This window comes from Diaporthe amygdali, assembly GCF_026229845.1.
Source record: "Diaporthe amygdali strain CAA958 chromosome Unknown NODE_44_length_330046_cov_65_728535, whole genome shotgun sequence".
Taxonomy (NCBI): Eukaryota; Fungi; Ascomycota; class Sordariomycetes; order Diaporthales; family Diaporthaceae; genus Diaporthe; species Diaporthe amygdali.
This window is the reverse complement of record NW_026517064.1, coordinates 49,179-71,938: the sequence shown is the minus strand read 5'-3', so window position 1 is coordinate 71,938 and position 22,760 is coordinate 49,179. Positions and strand designations below refer to the sequence as shown.

The following is a 22,760-nucleotide window of genomic DNA, read 5'->3' as shown; positions in this document are numbered from 1 at the left end:
ATTTGAGACAAACACCGCCAAAATGGTTAAGGACGATAAAGATGTCATCGCTGAATTCAATGAATACGTCAACATGACGCCCTCTGAGCTGGAGAAATGGCTCAAATCCGATGAATCCAGCGAGGCTGGGTGGCGCAAAGATGGTGGGGATGGCAAGTCCGTCGGCCAGGATTCCGGCGAGAAGATCATCGAGATTCTGAAAGCCAACCCTAAGAAGGACCCGGAGAAGTATACTGAGGAGCAGATTCAGCACATGCGGAAGGTTGCTTCATACTGCAAGCGGCACTTGGCTCAGGAGTCTGGAAGCCTTGAGGAAAAGGATCCAGAGGACGCCAAGAAGACCAAGTCATATATCAGCCTGAAGAATTGGGGTCATGACCCGCTCAAGGCACAGGGCAAAAGCGAGTCTACTGGCAAGAATGGGAGCAAGTCTGGCTCCAAGAAGAAGGGAGAAGAGGAAGAGGACGACGCACAAGAAGAGCAGGAGGAGAACGGAGAGGAGGAAGAACAAGATGCTGAGGAAGCTGAGAAGAAAGCCGGCGATAAGCGGAAGAAATCTGGTCAGCAGAATGGAGCGAATAAGAAGAGAGAGACCCGTCAGGGAGCTGCATCGAAGAGGAATGGCGAAGGTGAGGCTGATCAGAAAGAGGAGGACGATGAGGGTGGCGAGGAGAATGGCGAGGAGGAAGAAGAAGAGGATGGAGACGATGACTCGGGTGGAAAGAAGTCATCTAAGAATGGACCCAAAAAGGGCGAGAAAGTCAGCTGGAATTGGGGTAGTGGCAACCCCACGGGCAAAGTGCTTGACGTGAAAGAGGATGAGTAAGTCTCAAATCATCAAGGATGAATGGCCTTTACATTGAGAGCTGACCACAACATAGAGCAACCATCACGACAAAGCGGGGCAATGAGGTATCTCGTAAAGGTGACCCCGAGGATCCGGCTGTCATCTTGGACACGGGGAAGTCCAAGGCTATTAAATCAGCTCATGAGTTGAACTGAATATGAACCTTTTCGATTCTGGAAATTTGAGCTACGGAAGTCAATGTCAAAAACAAAGTTCGATATACTATTATAAACTAGTTCAGGCTTATGCGTGCTCTATCTTGCACTTCATGAAAGGTATCCGGTCACAATTCGCATGTTGTTGCTTTACGTAACCGGAAAACAAAGAAGGATTGACGAACCACTCGGTTCTGCTTATGTTGAATTTCAAAAGTGTTTCAAAATAATGTCGTAGCCAAATGATTCTCACTTCCGTGAGAGTGCAAAATAATTACTTGACCTCAAATCGGAGTTTAAAGCATCCTGAAAGATCTCGCCATGAAAGTTCTCAATAACACTTTTCGAATACTAGGTTCCTACGAACGTGAAAATAACCATAGCCTCCTGCACCTCGAATGGACAACATCAAGCGGTATCTAGAAACTAATGTGATGTTGTCAACAGACCCTGGCGTTTCAACGATTTACAATCACATAGAAGACATGACAAGAGGATCGATACTAAAGTGTGGTCTGAAATAGGAATTTGATTTCGAAAATAGAATATGTACTTAGACACTGCTCGACCAATTTACACCAGCGTAGTAAATAGACGGTAAGAATCGAATAAGAGGGTAAGTCCGTAAAGAAACGAAGAGAAATATCATTGAATGAAGTCAAATATGCCCTTGTGTCTATGCAATATTACTGACACAATTGCACCATCTACTCCTTCGCGCAGTGAAAGCATTCCGCTTTGGTGCCGTCGCCACACGTGGCGTTGAAGGTAGTCTTTAGAGGGAGGGGACACACGATGCGGTTATAGGTCTCGTTCTTCGCGTTCGTGAAGCTGACAGGGAGCGTCTCGGGTACAGTTCCGTTCTCAACCCAGGCACGCATCTGGTCGAAGATAGTGGTCGGCTGCCCGCCGCTGCCTCCAGAACAATGCTCAAGCCCGGGGACCTCGAAGACGCGGAAGAAGTCGTTGACTTCGGGAAGGACCTTAGCAACAGACTCATAGTAGTCTCTTGTGCCTTTGGGCGGGATGTTCTGGTCGGCCTGGGAGAAGACACGTTAGCCCATTGACTGGTGCTTACTATCTATTGAACATCGGTAGGCACAACATGGAACTTACAAGTCCATGGTAAGTCAGTATCTTGCCGCCTATGTTGCGGTAGGCGGACAGATCCGGCTCGTTCGTGCTCCACAGGGACTTCCATTCCGTCTCACTGGTGTGCATCAACCAGGAGTATGCGTCCAAGGTCAAATTCGACGAATCGAAGTAGGGGTCCTTGACGGCGCTGTATGCTAGCCACCCCTCTCCTGCGTTACCGACCATACCGGCGCAAGTCCCGTTGCTGCTGCATTCAGTATTGGCGATATCAAGGGGAGCTCCTTTCTCCATGCCGTACCACAGTCGTGTCCCGTCAGCAGATATCGGCCCAGCCCACGTTGCGTTCGCAACAAGGGCGGCGCCATGGCTAATCTGCATGCGCGAACCTGTGTCTGAGCAGTTGAAGGACTCACCTACCATAGAGAACGGGTCGAAATCGCAACCGTCCGTGTCAGAGATTATTCCGTCTGTGACACCGTCTTTTGAATCGCAATATGCTATAGCGGCAGCTGTGAGCGCCCTGACCTCGCAGATGCGTGGATATTCGCCGTGCAAATTCATGACCAGCTGTGGCCAGTACAAGCTGGGTGTGAACAAGGGGATGTTGATGGCCGGCGCGGAAGCCACGATGCCGTCGTATGCTGTCGGGTAACGCTGGGCTAGCATGAGCCCCTGTCGACCACCTTGGGAGCAACCGCTCCAGTACGAGTACTTAGGCTTGCGGCCGTAAAAGCTCGCAACCAAATCCTTGGCGATGATTGACTGTGGATGTCAGTACACATAGGCGGACCTTTCAGACAATCGGTGGGGGAGATGATACCTCGTCATTTAAGGCTCTGGAGCCGAAGTTTTGTATTGCATTCCAGTCCATGTTGCCAGGCCCGAGCAAAAATTCAGTCATGCCAGCTGTTGGGAAAGTCGAAGTGCCAGCATCAGTGGTTACCGCCGCATAACCTTGACCAATCGCTCCAGACATGAAGAAATATGACAGGACGAAACGGCCGGCGACTAGACCACCTCCGCCCACCGCCATCAGTCTTTCATTCCATTCCAAGGGGAGCCAGGCTTCGACATTGATTTTGTCGTTCTGGCCAAGATGAGTGTATGTGACAGTGATATTGCAGTAATCGACGTTCTCGACGTTAACCGAGGGATGATTGTAGTTGTATGCCTCCGGAACATAGGTGCTGTAGTTGGAGACCAGGTTGCTGGAGAGTGAAATGATCTCGGCGCCAAAAAGCGTTGGGCTCGGGATATTACCCGAAGAGCACAGGGAAGCGAGTGAGGAATTAGACATCTTGAGCTTTAAACATACCGAAGCAGTCGAACGAGATGTTGTTTACAAAACCAAATGATTAGGCGGGCATAATCAGAACCTATATAGTGAGACGTCTGTTGATAGCCCTTCTCAGCTCGTTGGCCAAAAACAGCAAATATCCGTAAGCGTATTCAATATCAGGGACTCCGGCCCCATGGTGGCCAGTGCTCGGCTTCCTACCGATGCCCATGACCCGTTTCGGCGTGTCCGGACACCTGAACCAGTCCAACAGACCTTGAAAAGGCATTACCTGAGAGAATAGATTTGCTTGAGAAAATTTTGTCTCACCCAGCTATGTGTTGCCGCGATAATTACATACTTACTCGAGAATTCGCCGTCGTGGAAGCCCGATTCGGTCTAGCAGGGCTGCCATTTTCTGGGCCTCACAGAGCCAGGGTGACCAGCCAGGTACTCAGTACCTCCTACGCTCATACTTTTGGCATCGCCCCAGAACTTGATAATCCAACTTATGCCACCACAGTCTTCTGAAAACCGTGATACGAAAATATACCGTATTTGGATATGTACTTCTGGTAGTCTTCAGGGTAGATTCTTGGTTTAGGTCTATCCAGATTACCCAGGGTACCGATGGCTTTTCACCCGCTGAAGACATTCTGAATGTAGCTATGAATTTAGATCTGCTCCTGATGCCCATGAGATGGGTGTAATGCATACATGTGTAGTTTAATATAGGTCCACCAAATTACTAAGAAATGCTAAGACACTAGAAGGGGTAAAACAAATCAAATCCCACTCACTATGACATTACGCTGCCGTGCTATGAGGTTACGAATTATTAAAATGGCCATGTGGGTTAACGGCTATCCAGAGGTTGAACGTTATAGCAGCTCTGCATGCTGCAAGAGAGATAACCAAGTTCGTAGGAATATTTGCAAAAAGCAGTCATATACAACCACGCAATGACTATGTACATTGAAACAACTGATCTCCATCACGAAAGCTTTTTCAAATTCCGGTCTTGTCTTTTAGCTTGCCCAGCCATCATCACTCCAGACGGGACCACCAGGAGGGGTGTATGGATTAGTGGCTGAGATATCACGGTACTCCAAGAAGATCTAGACGCGCTGTTATCAGCACAGGGAAGAACACGAGATCGGAGAAATACATACAGAAGTGGTGTCATCTGGCTGGTAAGCACCCGGCAAAGCAATTCCATCCGGTAATTTGGTTGTGCCGCTGCCAGTGACAGTGATTTGGTGGCAGTTAGGATAGAATTGAGCTAGCGAACCGTTTGTGTTTGTCCGTTGCAGCCCGAGAATTTCATGTCTGTATAAGATGGCTGTTAGCTATCATGCATGTGGATAAGCCTGAATCGGACAAAGCAGATGCCGATGTCAAACACACCTCAGAAGATATTCACCGGAAGCGATAGATGATGGCAGCGTCACAGTCCATGTGCTGTTCTGCTCCGGCAACCTCTTGCTAGCCCAGGGAATGGACTCGGACGCGTCGTAACCAGCCTGGTCAATTTTGACCCAGACATTGCCGGTGCTTCCCGAAAACTTGTTGCACGAGCCATCACAGCTCGCTAGATATGTCATGACTGGATTTGCCATCAGCATTTAGAATCGGTACGAAGAAAAGCAGGCACGCATACCGGGACCAGGATGGTCGCTCTTCCACTCAGTCCACATAAACTTGACTGTGCTGCCTGCAGCAACCTCGGCTGTTGTGTTCGCTGGCACATTGTTCTCACCGTCGATGCCGATGTTGCATGTAATCGCGTCGGTCTTCATCTTCAGTCAGCCAGGGGCCACGACACCGTCTGGGTTTAACCCATTGCTTACAGTAAACAGGCCGTCTGTCACGGGTCCATTGTCCTTGAACTTGCGGGTGATCTTGTTAACTCCCGCTTTCTGCGGGTCCTTGTAGGGGTTCCAGGCATCAACAAGGTTCTCGCCTAACCAGATCTGTTGAACAAATCCATGGGCAGATGCTAAGGCCGAGAAGCTCAATACAGCAGTGGCGGTGGCAGTCCTCATTGTGATCGAACGAGTGATGGAGACGGTTGACGAGAATATTTAGTTCCTGGAACAGCACTTGAGAACGTCGAAGAATTCGGACCCGGCTGATGATGGATGAATGTACAGATATGCAGAGGGCAATGGGCACGATCTCTGATGTTCAATATACGCTAGAGTTCAGCAGTATTCAGAAAAATGGAAGTAGCCCCCAAAAATGCTCCTTTATACACAATCACGTAAGGAGTCGACGAACTTCGCCAAGATCAAGACCGCCAAGGGCGTTGGCGAAGGAGAAGGTACTCCGTAGCAATATATTCGCGGAACAATTATGGAGAAAACCATCGCACCAATGGTCTGACACCCAAGTACAGCGTCGACAATCACGCCCAGAATGGCTCTCTGATCTACGAGAATTTATCGCTTCACCAATGCAACCTTTCTGCCACCTACCTGCACTATGTAGAGATAAAGCATGGCGTGCCAAAAGTCGTGATGGGTCGTCGAAAAGTTCCAAGATGGCTCCGGAGTGCCTTTTCTACCTAGGTACGTAGTACGCATCCTCTTTGCTGAGGTACCTAGAGTAGTGTAACGTGGAGTACACTTCAGACTGCAACAAGAAAGTCGCACCAATCATTGGTATATGACGCATTGAGTGATTCGTCTTGTAACTCATGTCAGATATTGCAGGAGCTTCTCTATCTCCATGATGCTCTACTCCAGGATACTGCAGTGTGGGCCCAAGTCGAACGTTTCCGCCAGCTTGAAACATCGTTATCAAGACTGTAGCTGAGCATGACCACGGCAAAGCCATGTTAACATGACTCGCTGACCAGAGAAACACGAAAGATTGAAACAAGTAACCCCTTTACGCACCTTTGTTTAACGGCAACACGTATCACTCCAACTCCGCTATTCCAACAAAATAATTCTCTTTATTTGGAGTTGTTCACCTTTAAGAATCCAGTTGCCACTGCCTTGCTGCATTGCTTGATAGTCCTGTGGTGTCCGCCGAGGGTCTACAGGGGACAGCCAGTGTCTTTCTATGGGTTGTCCATCGTGCAACCGCACTTCGTCACCACCTAATTTGGTCTCGTTTGGGGCCGACTGAGCGTTGTCTATTCTATTAATACTGCTTAAATACGGGAATGCTACAGGGGGTTTTGCGTACCACCTTGAAGGATACTCGCCACACTCAGCGTTCTCGCCAGATGATGCGTGCGGAACGAGAGCCAGGACCTCCTCAGCAAGGACCACAGCGGTCGCATCCGCATACTTCGGTCTTGTGCTAGGTACCACATTCGCGGATCCCGCGCACACCTACGGGCACAACGATGCAAGAAAGTTTGTTGTCAGTAGAAGTTTCCATTCGAAGCAGATACACTCATTGTCGAGTCCTTTAGTGGTGTCACTAGCTCCTTCGTCTTTGACGAACATGTTTCCGGGCGCGAACCAACCGTGATGCAACACAGAATCAAGTGTTTCGCGCTCCTCTCGAGCTACCTTCCGTGCTGGGTCGCACCTATCGCTTTGCCCTCGCCACGTACATATGCCGGTGCCCAAAAGTTATCGTGCTGCCGTCCTCGGAATCCATAACCCGGCTTTCCGAATCATTTATTGCCGTTTCACGGCAGCTCTGCATTGTGTCTGTCAATATCCTAGGTTGAATAACTATCCTTTTAGTCACATAGGTATGATTTGAATATTAAGAGAGTATTCAATCGAGGTTGGACCATTGATTAGAGTCCTACTGGACGCTGGCCAACATTGGCAGGCTAAGCTTAACCTTACAAGACTCTCCCGCTGAGACAGCCGATCAGCATTTCATAAGCCGGTAACCCTTCCGCCAAATGAGGGTGTTCACACCAGTATACTCCCAACTGTAGGCAAGATGGAGAGAAAAGAAAGAGGTTTGGGGGGGGGGGGGTTGGAGTGTCGTCGCTGTATCTTGCATGGTGGGATTAATAAGAATAACGGCTAGACCAAGGGCCAAGACGACCCAAAATCGGGGCCTACATCCGTGTAGGATAAAGTGGGGCCGGCCATGGACGGAGGGAGGCTTAGGGCCTTTGACAGATACGCATACGGAAAATCGCTTCTTTCGGCTTCGTGAGATTGGGGTGACAGCGTCCAAACCATGCAAATTGTATCCACACAGAAGTACGGTACACAATCTACTCGCCCTGTCCTACCGGGGCACAATTCCCACATCACGCATCTCATCATGCGTTCTAGTCCAATACCGCTCAAAGCAAAATTTTAAGCACTTTTGGGCGGTGCGCTGTGCGTACATGGCTCACCAAATCAAAAGGTACACGCGGAATGTGGCGGTATGGAAACAAGGCGGTGGACAGTACAAGAATAGAGTTTGTTTTGCAAGCAGAATTATCTAACATGCGCTATTGAAATACGTGTCAAATTGTTCAGAGACAGGCCATTACCTCTCTTTTATGTGTTCCTGGTGGATTGATCTTCACTTCTGCGCCTCTGTTCTCTCTCGGTCCATCCTTGCCGTCTGCTCGATCGGCCATTCCAGCCAGACTCGATGATAATCATCGATGAATCTTTGAGCACCGTCGATGAGATGCTCACTCCATCCTTGCAGAAACCAGATGGAAAATCCGAATACTCTGAGCAACACTGCAAAATGAGCCAGAATCACCAAGGCCGTTTGGTCTCTACCTTGTAGAGCGTCCGTGAATTCATCCTCAAGCTGGTATGGCCAAATGAAGAAATTTTGATGGTTCGCGTCACCTTGATACTCGCCGTTCTCTCCGCCGTAAGTCGCCCAGTAGCACATGCGAAGTTGCTCGAGAGCTTTTGCGTTCACCGCGGCATCTGCTACACTTGGCGATGTGTGTGTCATTTCCCTGAGACGTTCAAATTGACTGATCCAGTCGAGCCGGGTACACCGAAGGGAGAAAGCAGTCATTGCCGGTTCGGTCGCTTTTGGAGAGGAGTCCACAGGCCTGTCGCCCTGCGGCCGGCTGGCAACCGTGTGTACTCCGATCATATCAACCAACGTCCGGACCCCCCTTAGTAGAGGAAGCCATTGCGGAGATCCATGCTCGCTGAAAAGAAGATAATCACCAGGTTGAGGCCCTCGAGCAAAGGTGTTAATGCAGGCAAAAACAGCAGCGGTATAGACGGCATGGCAGTTCTGTGCGTCAATCTGGGGCAGCATCTCAGTTACTTTATGTAGCCCAAGCGTTGAGTAATGAGAAGCCAGCGCCTGGTAATGCTGTTTTTTCTCAGGCGGTTGTACGCGTGCAAAAGACAACGCGGCGAACTCGTAGACCATGTGAAGGACGAATGGATATGCAAATCCTAGCGTAGGAGCCTGAAGACGGAGGGCGTCGAAGGTGGGCGGCTGGTCAGCGGAGCCCTTGAATTCTAGCTCAAGGTAGTGATGAAGCAGCCGCAATTCATCGGCATACTGGGGCAGCTCGGGCTCGTCAGGGCGCACCAGCACCTGCTCTGGCCTGGAGGAAGAGTCAGGCGCAGGACAGGGAGAGACAGAGTTGGAGCCACTGCCCGGGGGCGTTGCAAGCTGAATTTGCGATGCAGGCTCATCTGACACCGCGGGCTCAACTTCCCAGCGTGTTCTCGGCCGGCCACGCTTTCCACGTGGTCGAGAGCCCCCACGAGTGTTGAGAAAAAGACGACGCTCCAGAGCAGCCTCTCGGATTGTGGCCGCGCCAGCCACGTAGTCGCAATTCACACCAAAGGCACCACAGTTGCTACATTCCGGTTTTCCTTCGTCACACTAGAACCAAGTCTGGCTTAGTTCCGAAGTCCGAGCTCAGCCCAGTGTTGACCAATATGGGAGACCTATGTGCTAACCTTGATTCTTCGTTTCTTGCAATTTCCGCATCCATTGCGAGACTTGTGGTGGGATCGCCTGGAGCGATTTCGAGACCCATGGGGCTGAGCATCTTCATCTTGGGACATTTCTGGCGGGCCTGGGTCCATGGGAAGCAAGGCAAAGTGAATCTGTGGGATGAGATGGGATACGGAAATTCACCGCATCAAGGGAGCCGGGTGATGCAGCTGCGTCTTTATAGTTTGTATTTACGGGAACATGGGTCTAGGATTCCACAAAATACTCCCATCTTGGCAGAGTTGCGCACCAAATCCAAAGTAGATCTCCACTATGCTCCAACATGCGAAACCATTGGCTCCTCTTGTTTTGAGCGCCGATTTTGCATACCCCTGTCCTTGATTTCCGTATTTCAGCACCTGCATTTCCGGATACATCAATTCTGCCTACGGCGCTCAGGGTAGGGTGATACGACTTCCACGGCGTTTATTCCCGAACATTGCTACATGCAGAACGACGATGGATACCTCATGAGTGGATCTGTGATTGATGTTCGCCGGCGAGCTCACACTCTAATAGGAATAGCCTTGTTATTCACACAGAGCCGCTCTCCCACACCATGGGGCCCGGGACCTCCCAGCTCTGTAGTCACAGCCTGTTCGGCGCAGTATCATAGCGACCAGCAAGTATTCTCAGATTGCAGTCATAGGCAATTCAATTTTGGCTTCAGGCGAGTCGAGGCCGCCCTTCAAGGTGGAGATCTGGTCCATACTTACCCCACGACGAGGCAAAATTTGATCGTTGATGAGGAACCGCTGTACTTAGCTACTAGTGTATATATATATGCAGATGTGCTACAGTCGGGCATTGTTTCCCATGTTTCAATAGCTATCCTTTTCTAAACTCATATTTTCCTTCATGTCACTCCTTCAATCATCGACTTCCGTTGTTCTTATTCTGCTACCAGCGTTCTCAGTATTAGAGACTGTCGAACTATCAACTTCCAGCACGACCAAAATCTAGCCCCAAAAAATGGCATCCTCACAGGGCAGCAAGGAGTGGGAGAACAGCCTCATGGACTGTTCACCCTCCAGCTCTTGTCTACTAGCAACGTTCCTGCCTTGCATACGTGGGTCACCTTATTTATACAAAGTGATGTGACTAAGTCTCTACCGCTAACATTGATAACAAGTCTTCGGACGGACGTCTCATCGCATGAGGGATCCTAGCACCGTCCCTGAAAACCTGAACGGCGATTGCATGTTATTTTGTGGTATTCAAAGCTTGACTGCGAGCGGCTGGATGTAAGGCCATACGAATTTTCCGCTCCATTCTGTTGAACTGGGAGACTAACCAATTCAACGAAGTTTCAACACGATGAAACGGGGCGAGATCCGAGAACAGTTTGGAATTGAGGGAAGCGGCTGTGGCGACTGTTGCACATCGTTCTGGTGTCCATGCTGCGCCCTGATTCAACAAGACAACGAGGTCAAGGGCCGTCAGGCCCGAGAGAGCATCAACACGCAAGGGTACCAGGCTGTCACCCAGTCCATGCAAGTTCCGCCACCAAATTATAACACGAAGGATTAGGGATGAGTATCTACTCAACACTGAGCTGAATTTGGTCTCCAATCACGGAAGAGGTTTCTCGTCGAAGGGCAAGGCTCATGGGTTACTACATAGTGATTTTGTGTCTACGCAACTGACGCCCTGTAACGAGCTTTTTCATACATGAATCGTGAGCAGGGACCTCGTGCATATTCTGAACCCACGAATCTAATTCAAATGGCAGAATCTATGTAAATCATCAACTCCCGGATGCTGTGTGTCGTCATCCTCACCGGCCAACAAAAGTCAGCGTTGCATAGCTACCATGTCAATGCACCGTCTTCACTGGTGAAAGTTGCAGTTGGTCCATTCTCACCCAACAAGGCCATTTCCACAATCTTCTTAGCTCCCTGCTCAGGCGTAACTCCCCCGTCAGCAAAGTCGGTAAGCTTCGTCTTGACAAAGCCCGGGCACACGGCGTTGACCAGCCCTCTTGCGTCAGATAGAACGCGGGCGTAATGGACGACAAGCCTATTCAAAGCGGCTTTGCTGCTGCTGTACCCCTTGGCATCGTACTCGTACCAAAAGGACGTCTTGTCACAAGACAGACTGATGGAAGCCAGGCGTGACGAGACGAAAACCACCCGAGGCGCCGTGGACTTGCGGAGCAGGGGCAGGAGAGCGTCTGTGAGAATTGCCGTGCCGGTGACGTTAAGGTCGAAGTTCCGAGTGAATATTTCGCGCGTGGTCAGGCCCGGCACCTGGTCAAAACCGCCGCCGGCATTGTTGACGAGAATGTCTAGCTTGCCGTGAGCGTCTTGGATCTGCTTAACAGCTTTCGTGATGGAATCATCTGAGGTAAGATCCAACTGGACTGAAGATGCTGAGTGACCCGCGGTTACGAGATCCGCCGCAACCTTGGAACCGGCCTCTGGGCTTCGTGCAGCAATGATGATGTGGTGGTTGGGTTGTTTGGCCAGCTGATTGGCTACCGCCTCGCCAATGCCGGAGTTAGCGCCAGTAATCAGTATCACGGCCATAGTGAAGTAATTGTGCTGCTGGAAATATGGAAATTTGATGAAAGTATTCAAAGTCAAGTAATGTTCGGAATGATCAGCATTCATCAAGGCTTGGTTCAGACTGGCAGCATGGATTTTCACGAATTCTTATACTTTTTCACATGCGACCGCAAACGCCGCAGCATCCAATATCACACTTGTGAGCATGGAATTAGGAGATTAAGCCCTTCAATTTTCACTTTTCCGTAAATACTGAGGCCTCGAGGCGCCCGAGAGGCCGAGGCTGGAGCTAAGGTCTGAAAGTCTCCGAGAGCAACAAAACCTCGGGCCGGGTGTCTAGAGAAGCATAATTCGTGATGTCTCCGAGCGGCTTGATTTTCGTCCGCGAATCTAGAAGCACTGAATCATTCTAGCACCAAATCCACATAGCTGAGACTCATACAGCCCATTTTTACGTTATGCGACAATTATCCTGGAATCCAGACGCGCATTCACTAAAGCTAAAGGGTGCCACGCCAGTCCCCGCGTGTATTTACCGTGGGCCGTGTACAGACCACACTCATTGCTGTCTGTAGTATTTATAGTGAGGGTAGATGCAAACATTCTGCTTCCTCCAATCTTTCCTTCTGCAATCGAATGCACCCTTTCTACCAACATCTTCCCTACTCATACACAAAGGCTATGATTTGCCCATTGGCCGGTCTATGACAGAATCTACCACCGTTGCAGCACCTCTAATCCCTCAATAGCTATCGCTTTATCGATTCAGCCCTTTCAGCCCTAATATTCTGTTAAGCCCTTGTGCCAACGTCAGCATGGCACCAATCTACAACTCCGAGACCAAGGCCAGCGAGCTTGTGGCACACTACGCATCTGAGATCGCCGGGAAAATCATTCTTATTACAGGTGCCTCTGCTGGTAGCCTCGGCGAGAGCTTCGTCAAGCAGGTCGCCGTAGGAAAACCAGCCATCTTGATTCTAGCCGGCCGCTCTGTCTCCAAGATGCAGGGCCTCATTGATGAGCTCAATGCCTCGCATCCCACGGTCAATGTCAAGCCCCTGCCGCTGAACCTGCTCTCTTTCACCGACGTTCGCAAAGCTGCCGATACACTAAATTCCTGGGCTGACGTGCCTCAAATCGACATCTTGATCAACAATGCAGGCATCATGGCCGTGCCTTACAAGCTGACTGAAGACGGTTTCGAAACTCAATTCCAGACCAATCACCTCAGTCATTTCCTCTTCACCAACCTCATTATGGACAAGTTACTCGCCTCAAATGCCCCGCGAGTAATCTTCGTCTCCAGCGGCGTCCATCGCATCGGCCATATCCGTTGGTCGGACTACAACTTCAACGAGGGCAAGCATTACCAGAGATGGCTGGCGTACGGTCAGTCAAAGACTGCAAATGCCCTGACGGCGCTCGCACTCGCCGAGAGGCTCGGCTCCAAGGGGGTCCTCAGTTTCTCTCTATGCCCTGGAACGATCTACACGAATCTGGCAGCACATGGACTCGATGACCAGGCTTCCTTTGCCGCAGACCTCACTGAAATGGACAATATATACGGAAACAAATGGTTGTGGGGGATGGCCGATATGAAGTTCAAGACCTTGGATCAGGGCGCAGCGACCCATGTTTTTGCTGCGTTCGATAACAGCATCAAAGAGCACAATGGCGCATTTCTGTCTGATTGCCATGTTGCCGATCCGTTCTTGGAAGAAGTCTATTCCTGGGCGACGAGCAAGGTCGATGCGGAGAGGCTGTGGAAGCTAAGTGAGAAGCTTGTTGGGCAAGAGTTTAAGTTTTAAGGAGGACGTTGTGCCAGATGGTGGCCTCTCGGAGGGCTCAACATCACACAGATTTCTTGTGAACGTTTTGAATGTTCCGTAGCAATGTTCAGTCAATTTTCCGCTTCTCGTTTTGTGCCACAAGAAACATATCCCATATCCGTTCGTGCGTCTTTGAGAACAAATTGAGGCTCAGAGACGGCATCAACATATTGACTTTGGTTGTGCTTTGAGCTGGCCGATTTGACTTGCCATGACCCATCGTCCGGCTGGGGACAAGCATCGATGTGAAAGGTGAATTCAAGGATTGAGCGCAGGTATCGCAGGTGAATAAGAATCTAACCCCAGCAATCGACGAGACATTTCTCCAGCAAAAACCTTTTGATCCTTTGGGTGGCCATACTTGTGAAGGCAGTGACTCGAGGATACTAGCCTTTGAAACAACTACTACAATTCTTAAAAATCGCTCAGCCCTATGCAAATAAATGGTAGCTCGTACGTGTTTATCATGCTGGTTGGCCGGCTGGCTGGAGGCACCGCTATTCAAGGTTTACGCGCAATGGTACGCAACTATCGGCACAGGCGTCTGCCGAGATGATGGGCCATGCACCAGTGGCGCTCGAATCTTGTAAAGGTTTGGCGGGCAGGGTTGAAGGCGCTAATCCGTTTTAGCCGCAACAATGCAGTCTACTCATGGTCTTGGAAGGGGATATACACTACACCGTGGTCTCAAAAACACCACGGCTTCGAGACGCGATTGTACTCCCTGACGCTCAACAGTTGCAGCATCTGAGGATACTGGCATGCTATCTTCGCCCAGCGTACTTATTGCCGAGCCATGGCCACCATCTGAGCGTCGAACATGCTGGCAAAGTAAACTGGAGCGCGAAGTCGTGGCAAATCGTAGGCCTTTCCCCACTCACTGAAAACATATGCGTCTCACGTGAGACGGTCAAGAAGTTTTCCGCACCCTCCAAAGCTGGGTGTGCCAACGTCGTTCCGAGGAAGACACCGGCAACTTAGCAATTTATTTCCAGACTGCGAGGCTGAGAATTTTAATTTGAAGATGGAGCTAGCAACGAGTGAGCCAATGGGCACGCAAGCACCCGCGGCCAGGACTCAGTATCCGGGGCGGACGCGAAGCTTCTCGACCGAAGCTCAGTGGGCGACACAGCAGCCGATGATCAAGAAGCTTTACGTGGATGAAGGTCGCACTCTTCAGGAGGTCATGGATACTATGAAGAGGGACTTTGGCTTCGATGCAACGTGAGTGCCACGGATGATCCACATGCTTGCTCGTACACCGGGTATGCGCGGAGCACTTGAGAAGGCTGACAAGTTTTCGCAGGAGCAAAATGTACAAGAAAAGACTCAAAATGTGGGGTTATAGGAAGAACATCAGTCTGAGACACGGCGAAGACAATAACCTCATTCAAATACTAAACAACCGCACTCAACTTTCTGAACACTCTAAAACTCCAAGCCACAGTCTCCGCTTGCGCAACGGCCAGCTCGTCTCACAAGAACGTCTAGCAACATATCTGCGGCGCCGGGAAGAGGGTCGGGCCAGAGCCAACAAACCTCCGCTAATCAAGGCAGTCAGATCTCCAGATTCCGTATACGTGCCCGAGGCTGTATTTTTCCAAGTCCGCACTTATATCCACGGCCAGTGGAAAGGTATCGTTACATCGGGAGAACAGCTCGATACCTTGCGAGAGGAGCGTCCCGCGAATGGAGAATGGAACGCTCTAGCTCACGGCGTCAGGTACGCCTTAGAACAGAAGAGACTGAACGACGCTCTGGTCCTCATGCGCCGGGCACCTGTTATTTTGACGAATTTGATCGAACGGCAGCCTGTCAATATGTTACAAGTGCTCTTCATGTCTCTGTCATACTTCACTTTCGGGGGCCACCTCGAAAGACCCGAGACTGACCAGCTTTTGATTGTGGTCAAACATCTCATCAAGTATGCTGCAGTATTTGCTACCCAGGACAAGGGATTGCCCGGCAACCACCCACTCCGCCAACTACTCACAATGCTCACCCACGTGGATGAGAATGACCTTCACCAGCTGGTGATGGAGGCCTGGCGGGTCAATTGTCAGTCATGGGATGTTTTAATGGACCGCCCGAGGAGCACCCATGCCATTGCCTCGTGGATCGCTCACGGCGAATTCGCGGGCTTTAATGCAATGCCATCGAATCTTGGAAATATTATTGAACTTACTCTGAACAACAATGCGGTCATATACGGAGAGTACCAGTAAGTGTTCACGTCTGCCTTGTTCCATACAACTTTTAAGAAGAATTGGAGCGCCCGCTGAAGGTGCCTAACAGCCGACGCACTACTCACACATTGCAAATGTACTCGATGTACCTCACTTACAAGGATCGGGCGAACGGACGAGACCCCTATTTCAACAAGGAAATTGTGGCAGTGTTCGAAGATCTCGTGCGGCGCGGACCGCAAGGTCTTCTGAAGGCCGACGCCCTTAGCTGGCTTGCCCGGGCGTGCAGGGCCCGTGGGGAACGGGAACAGTCTGAGAGATATATGCGTGACCTAATTGAGTTTCTGCTTGAGGACGCTGTTCACAGAGAATCTTTAGCCAGAGGCTTCATGAATGACCTAGAGACGTGGTTTGTCGAGTGGGGAGAGAAGCAGAAGGCTGCGGAATTGGCTACGTGGCGGGAACAGGAACTAGGTGCGGAAGTCACTGCGTAACTTGAAGTGATTGCCCACAATATGAAAGCGAGACAGCCGCGGTGCGGCTTTATCAATATCGAGGATTCATTGATGCAAAAGTCTCAAGAAGTAGTCCGCTTGAAACAATTAGATGCTGCTGTGTCAAGACGTCGACTAATGCGGTACTTCAGACTCGTCCGCGCCACGAAGCTGTTCCAAGTCATAACTAATCACATAGATCCAATTTGCAGTTGCAGAGAAAATCAATGCCTTGGCTAGCACGTGGAATAGGGCTGCCTTGCTCTATCGGTATTCAGGATGAGTGCCGCGGCAGCGGATTCCTTGTCGCATCTGAATGATCACTACACCCAGCATCAATTTGTCCATTTTATTTTTTTCATTCAACAGCGCACCCCTTTCCTTAGCTAACATCTCTAAAGAGCAGTGACCGTCAAAGTACTGTTTTATCACATGGCCGAGCCCGCAGCTGTTCAGAATGCCAAATGCATCTCAGATGTCGGCTGTGTTGTCTCAGACTTTCGTCAGTGGCACACCTGACCACAATGCGTCTATGATACCACGTTTCCTGATCGAACAATTTCTAACTGATTTGAATGATCGATACTACTCCTCTACTGGGACCACCTATACAGAACCGTCTACTGAGAGCCGAAAAATGAGCGCATTCCCATTACATCGCATGCATCTCTAATCGACGATGCGTGTCGATAGTCATTACACCCTCACGTCTTCAGAGTTTCGAACAACAAATTGGTACCAATATCATTACGAGCGGGACGCCTCTGCCCTGCAATCACGACACGTGTCTCATCTCTGTCTACAGCTCTCGAGAGCAGTTGGCAGCACGGACTCGCCATGTCTCCTTCTGAAGTTCATACATCCGAATGTTCAAGATGCGCCCGGGTTCGACAATCGCAATTTTTCCCAACGGCCCAGGACATACAAAGGAGTATGCGCCTTCTCGCGACCGCAGGCATTCCCTTGGATGCTCTGTGGCACCACTATCTCCGTCGGTTCTACATTGGGCCCCCAAGGACCGTGAGTACATTTGGAGTTTACACATTCTGGGCGGGCGTCTGGTACTGCGCTTCTCATTCAGGATCTTGGACCTATGCAGCCATCGCCAGGGACAGAGCGATTATGCAAGCGGCGACATCGCCGCCCGACGCCGCGTTCAGTGATGACGGCGCACCCGCCCTTCCAGCCCAGGGCAAGGAGGTGCCACTCGCACGCCAGCGAATCCACTTAGCATGCTATGGGGGGCTCACTACCATCCCCATTTTTGCGCGTCTGACTTTCAGTTATCGCCCATGGTTTTGGCATCGACAACTTCCTTCCAAAGCTGATTTGGTGTAGCATGGCGGCTATGACCCTCAAAACCTCCGCTTACTGGGCAGCCAGTATTGAAATATCTCGGTCATGCTTCTGCGAGAGATGTGGCTCGAAGCCGCAGAAGATTGAGTAGAGTGTGGTGCACAGTTCTATGGGTGGTCTCTAACTCGGTCTGACGGGCGCTCTTGATTTGACAATCTGTGGCTGCATGCAGCGCAAGAGTTTAGCAGACAAGTTTCATAAGTGCATTTCAGGCAAGGACAGGCGAGTTGGACGGGGGGAACATGGACTATTGAACGTCTATTGGGCTTACTGGAATAAAGGAATAAGCATCTCGGAACCTCAGATAACGATAGGAAACCTCGTTCTCCCTTGGGCCGGCTTACCCGACCAGTTTCCGCCGACATACTCCCTCGCTGCAACTTGATCGCGTTCAGTTTTTGATTTGACACACACTTTCGGCCTGCATCGAGTATCCGCTACTGAAACTAGTGTGAATTGTTGAGTCATAGCAGCGATTGGATTGATTAGGGAGGAAAGAAGCCGAGGAAACAGGGCTCCAGGGGAGCACTGTTTATATATACAGAAGCAGAGAATAGTCCTGAACGTCACTTCCAACATATATATGGCCGACGATTCTCGTCTAGGGTCTCATCTTGTTGACACGTTCGATTTCACCATCGTCTCCGAACAAACTATCCTTCCTATACTTCCGTCAGCAGTATTCCTCTCAGCAATACTCGTGCGGTTGCACACCTTTGCAGGTTGTCCTGTTCAAGTAAGGTTAGGAGCCCGACTGTTGGGGAAGCTGGTACGATTCCACTCCGCTATGACCGCTGGTGTGCACAAGCTGACATGAACCAGCAACTTCGTGTGCATCTGAATGGCTTGTCCATGCTTTACGAGGCAGATCCATCACGTCAAGGCTGTCAAGCCCAGGGTGCATGTTTAGTAATCCGGGGACGGAAAATGTTAAGCTACAGAGAAAAATAGTTGCATCCACACGTTTTGAGTGTGGCACTGAGTTACATGGCCAGGGACAGCAGAAAGGTGAGAGGTCAAGGCGGATAATATCATTCGCCGTTGCTCGGATGGCAGTGAATCAAATAGAAGCGGCAAGGGAACATGTTCAGCTACAAGGCTGGGGCATGGACAGTTGTGATAATGAAACCAGTCTGGAGCGGCACAATGATCGAGGCCAATATTCGGATCTCACTAACAGATGCACGACATCGCAGGCACAAGCAGGCATGGCTCGAGTGACAGAGAATGATGTTGTGGATTAGAAAAGCGGTGGGTTAGAAGATTAGCAGCGCAAGAAGTTGAACTAATCCAAAGCCAGCATAGCATGCCTACGTGATCATAACGGCGTAGTCTAGGGAAGTAACCCGAGCCCTTTCTTACTCTAGTAGATGCGGAAGTCTCTCTGTCGTGACGGTCCATTGACTGCCACGACAGGCTCGACTTCTGAAAATTCGACTTGGGACGGGTATACGTCAACCCAGTGGAGAAAGATAAGAAGGCGCCAGCAACTCCCAGGAATCGTCAAACCTGTCCTCTGGTAGAACACAAAGAAGAATGTAACACCACCACTCCTATATCCTTGAATCACTTGGGTATCCCAACAGTTCATCACTACGCGTCGCCGTTCTCGTCCTCGCGCTTCAGCTGCTGTCGGCGGTTATACAGGTCCCGGCTGAGAACATTCTTGAAACCCCGGTTCTTAAGCTCGGTCATGATCTTGCTGACCTGCCAGCCCTGCCTCAGCCAGCCGTCGACCTCGGAAGCGACGGCGGGGGGCAGCTTCCGGCTGCGCGGGTCCTCGCTAGGGTCCGAGGGCGGGTGGTTGTGGGTTGTGGTGCCGGGGGTGATGTGGTGGTGGACGACCCACATGTTGGAGTCGCGGAAGGTCTCGACGCACTCGAACTTGAAGGGGCAGTTGCACTTCTTGGAGCTGCGCTCGGGCATGCCGGCGGCCTTGGAGGCCTCGCTGTAGCGCGCCTCGCCCGCGCGGAAGCAGATCCAGCGGATCTTGCGCTTTCCCTTGCCCATGTCGCGTGTACCGCTCATGCGCATCGAGTAGCCGCGCGGGATGGTGAACTGGTCGAGCTCGAGCTGCATTGTGGCTCGGCTGGAGATGGGGAAGCCCTCGGGAGGGATCTCCATTGCCACGATGGGGGGCATGGCGTGTAGGACAGCCGAGGGCGGCGGCGCCATCTGTGGTGTTTGTTGCTGCTGTTGCTGTTGCTGCTGCTGTTGCTGCTGCTGCTGTTGTTGTTGCTGCTGTTGTTGCTGTTGGTGTTGTTGCTGCTGCGGGACAGGCGGCGCAGGGTGGGCTGTCATGGCGGCAGCCTGGTTGGCACTGGCAAGGGCCAGGACGGGGTCGGTATTGTCGACGACATTCTGATTGTGGTGGCTCTGGGGCTGAGGAGGTGGAGGAGGGTTCACGTTTGGTTGGAATTGAGGTTGGTGGTGTTGCTGCTGATGATGCTGGACTTGGGCGCGCAGCGGGCTCTGGCGGGGTGGAGCCAGGCGGCCCTCGGCTCTGAGGACAGCCTCGACATTGTCAAGGCGCTGCTCGATGTCCTGGAATCGCTGGTCGACGATGGCATTGACGCGTTGGTCAATGATGGAGGCGATGGTGTTGGGCAGGGTTGCCAGCAGATCGGGAACAAAGAACCCCTGCTGGGATGGATTCGCCATCTTATCTGATGGGGATGGGTATGGACCGTCTCCCTGGGTCTGGGGCTGCTTGAAGTGAGGATTGGCAGGCTGTGGGTGTCGCGGACAGACGAGGATGGTTGATTGATGCCGACACAAAACACGTCTGCACAAATAAGGATTTGTGGCCCGTGCGCATACGCTTTTCAAGGGCGGGCGGGCAGATTTGCAGTGGCTGGCACGACTGCGTGCGGGCCGCTGCAGACCGGACCACTTACTCCGTGGGCCTCCCATGATGACTAACCCCAGCGGTACGTGGGTACCCGTGACGCTCGCCTCCAGAAGAAGCATTGGATGGTCTGCTCTACAACACTATACACTTTACGAGAGCTAGACACCGCCTTCTGGGGCAGCATCAACCATGTTGAGCACTGACAGGTTTATACTCTACGCATCACTGCCTCAGCCTCAGATGGGTACGTGTGACTATAATCTCTGAATACGTGCCACCTCCTGGATCCGCCACTGAGGCCTCTGACAGTCACCAGGACTACCAATGTCATGCGTTTGGAACACGGGCATGAGCCAGCTGGACTCACCAAATGGTTTCTTGGAAATAAATGACACACATGAGATCTAGGATATGCAACCAGTGTGACGAAAAGGTGAATGGCCGCAAGTGATGACCGTAAGGTGTTGGTGTGGCCATTTGGCATCACGCAGCATCACAATTGTAGTCTTGAGTTTAGATCTGAACAATGTCTGCTACACTAAACAGTGACCATCATTAACACGCCAACTTGTAATTAAGGCGCTGGAAGTGTTGATGATCTTTTAGCGAGGCATTGTGGGGGCAAACTCTGCAAAAGGCAATGCTGAAAACAGTGACACGTTATGCTTGCCGTGTATGAAGTGAAGTTACTCGATTTTTCTGTAATGTTCAAGTTAAAAAGATCATGTTCCGGGTCACGCTCAGACTTCCTATCTCCTGCTCAAATCCAACAAATTCGCGGTAAAAAGGCATTGAGTCTGCTTATCATACCATGGCATACAAGTGTGTCACTCGTAAGACGTCAAATCTCGTCACAATCATAGTCATCCATAAGCACCTGGTTCGGAGATGATTTCTGTATTCCATTTCCAAGCCAACCTATCGATGAGGAGCTGAAGTGAAAACTTTGAGCTCGTCATCGGGTCCATGGTTGAAAGCATGACAACTGTACGAACACGACAGCACACTCAGCCTTCGCAGCCTTCTGTTCCCCGGACCGCGTCCACTTTGAACCCCCAGCAACCCCCGAGGCATGTCTCAAAGGTAGATCTCAGATCGCGGAACACCACGGAAAACCTCAGCAGGATTGTCTTTGATACAAAAGTGGCGAAGCAGCCCGGTATCTCTTGGCAAACGGCCGCAGTGCGACTTTTGCCTCTCGCCAGATGAACGCATCCGAGGGGCCCATGAAACCAGCGAGCAAGTCCTGACTGAGTGACTGACCTGTGCGCATACGCGGTGAATTGCATCATATAGGTGGCTGGAATTACTAGCATAACGAATACGCGACGCGTCTTTCAAGACGGCTGCTAAGTTTTGCACTTAGTCGTGCTAGGCATGAACGTGGCGACGGAAGGCCAACTCGGTTGTAGCTGAATCGCAGCAGCTGCGACCCCGTGGCTGTGCCCTTTCGAAGGACGCGCCAGAGCTACTTTTGCGTGAGATTGTGACGACGAGATTTGCACTAGTGATGACTGAGTTTTCGGGTTCTGGTGAGCGGTGAGGCTCTACCTGACCTATCTAGGCAGGTAAGGGGCTAATGAGGAGTTGAAGCGAGTGTCAATGGTGCACACTTGTGAGCCGCCAAGACTTCACAGCCTGTGCGACAACGGCTAACTTCTGACCCGAGAACCTTTTCGCGTTGGTAGCTTTTGCGGATATATGAAATTGCGTCTTGCATAGAATCAGATTATGAAGGTCATGTTCAACAACTACCAGTGGCCGATGGACAGTAATTGAGTGTTTCTGAAGCTAGGTGCATGTAACTCTCGACGTCAAAGCATCGTGAACCAGGTTGAATAACATCAACATCTCGAATGGAATTGTAGCGTATGATCAACTTGGCTAGCTCTTGTGTGTAGCTCATAGCTTATCAGTACCTTTGAGACCATAAGCACCCTTAACTTTGAGCAACCACATCCGTGGGCATAGCCGAGTTTGTGCGTATGCACGCATCCCATGTCTTGCTGCGCCAGGAACACTCTGCGCAACTGGCACGCAGTTCGGAGAATATTTCGATGCCGATATGATCCCATCAAAAACGCCTTGGTCTGATCAAGTTTATGGGACATGGTCTAGCCAAGCCAAGGCAGACTGATCACATCGTCGGAGAAATATCCGGGAGTCTCAGACCCGCCGCCGTGTCAAGGGATCGCATTATCTTATTCAGGTGATATCAATAACATATGGAGACGATCACGACCGTGAGATCGGCGCAAAA

General features: G+C 50.9%; 10 protein-coding genes across 10 annotated transcripts; 5 read left to right on the top strand and 5 right to left on the bottom strand.

Annotated features, from left to right (window-relative positions):
* Positions 1-22: 22 nt before the first annotated feature.
* Positions 23-1,002, top strand: J7T55_010272 (uncharacterized protein; the record flags this gene model as incomplete). Its single annotated transcript, XM_053134335.1, has 2 exons — positions 23-822; positions 882-1,002. 2 exons carry the CDS (start codon positions 23-25, stop codon positions 1,000-1,002), a joined length of 921 nt encoding a protein of 306 aa, XP_052987830.1.
* Positions 1,003-1,709: 707 nt separating this feature from the next.
* On the bottom strand, positions 1,710-3,394 carry J7T55_010271 (uncharacterized protein; the record flags this gene model as incomplete). Its single annotated transcript, XM_053134334.1, has 3 exons — positions 1,710-2,042; positions 2,119-2,859; positions 2,918-3,394. 3 exons carry the CDS (start codon positions 3,392-3,394, stop codon positions 1,710-1,712), a joined length of 1,551 nt encoding a protein of 516 aa, XP_052987829.1.
* A 1,007-nt stretch (positions 3,395-4,401) lies between these two features.
* Positions 4,402-5,418, bottom strand: J7T55_010270 (uncharacterized protein; the record flags this gene model as incomplete). Its single annotated transcript, XM_053134333.1, has 5 exons — positions 4,402-4,491; positions 4,546-4,702; positions 4,781-4,979; positions 5,034-5,166; positions 5,224-5,418. The coding sequence occupies 5 exons, from the start codon at positions 5,416-5,418 to the stop codon at positions 4,402-4,404; spliced, it is 774 nt and encodes a 257-aa protein (XP_052987828.1).
* A 2,452-nt stretch (positions 5,419-7,870) lies between these two features.
* J7T55_010269 (Sterol uptake control protein 2) lies at positions 7,871-9,338 on the bottom strand (the record flags this gene model as incomplete). The annotated part of the gene is made up of 2 exons (XM_053134332.1): positions 7,871-9,137; positions 9,241-9,338. 2 exons carry the CDS (start codon positions 9,336-9,338, stop codon positions 7,871-7,873), a joined length of 1,365 nt encoding a protein of 454 aa, XP_052987827.1.
* Positions 9,339-10,249: 911 nt separating this feature from the next.
* J7T55_010268 (Protein PLANT CADMIUM RESISTANCE 3) lies at positions 10,250-10,807 on the top strand (the record flags this gene model as incomplete). Its single annotated transcript, XM_053134331.1, has 3 exons — positions 10,250-10,346; positions 10,410-10,521; positions 10,585-10,807. 3 exons carry the CDS (start codon positions 10,250-10,252, stop codon positions 10,805-10,807), a joined length of 432 nt encoding a protein of 143 aa, XP_052987826.1.
* A 278-nt stretch (positions 10,808-11,085) lies between these two features.
* On the bottom strand, positions 11,086-11,805 carry J7T55_010267 (short-chain dehydrogenase; the record flags this gene model as incomplete). The annotated part of the gene is made up of 1 exon (XM_053134330.1): positions 11,086-11,805. The coding sequence occupies one exon, from the start codon at positions 11,803-11,805 to the stop codon at positions 11,086-11,088; it is 720 nt and encodes a 239-aa protein (XP_052987825.1).
* Positions 11,806-12,599: 794 nt separating this feature from the next.
* J7T55_010266 (uncharacterized protein) lies at positions 12,600-13,592 on the top strand (the record flags this gene model as incomplete). The annotated part of the gene is made up of 1 exon (XM_053134327.1): positions 12,600-13,592. The coding sequence occupies one exon, from the start codon at positions 12,600-12,602 to the stop codon at positions 13,590-13,592; it is 993 nt and encodes a 330-aa protein (XP_052987824.1).
* Positions 13,593-14,637: 1,045 nt separating this feature from the next.
* J7T55_010265 (uncharacterized protein) lies at positions 14,638-16,293 on the top strand (the record flags this gene model as incomplete). Its single annotated transcript, XM_053134326.1, has 3 exons — positions 14,638-14,837; positions 15,061-15,834; positions 15,909-16,293. 3 exons carry the CDS (start codon positions 14,638-14,640, stop codon positions 16,291-16,293), a joined length of 1,359 nt encoding a protein of 452 aa, XP_052987823.1.
* Positions 16,294-16,972: 679 nt separating this feature from the next.
* J7T55_010264 (uncharacterized protein) lies at positions 16,973-17,456 on the top strand (the record flags this gene model as incomplete). Its single annotated transcript, XM_053134325.1, has 2 exons — positions 16,973-17,313; positions 17,393-17,456. The coding sequence occupies 2 exons, from the start codon at positions 16,973-16,975 to the stop codon at positions 17,454-17,456; spliced, it is 405 nt and encodes a 134-aa protein (XP_052987822.1).
* Positions 17,457-19,242: 1,786 nt separating this feature from the next.
* Positions 19,243-20,310, bottom strand: J7T55_010263 (mutator-like element; the record flags this gene model as incomplete). The annotated part of the gene is made up of 1 exon (XM_053134324.1): positions 19,243-20,310. The coding sequence occupies one exon, from the start codon at positions 20,308-20,310 to the stop codon at positions 19,243-19,245; it is 1,068 nt and encodes a 355-aa protein (XP_052987821.1).
* Between the last annotated feature and the right edge of the window lie 2,450 nt (positions 20,311-22,760).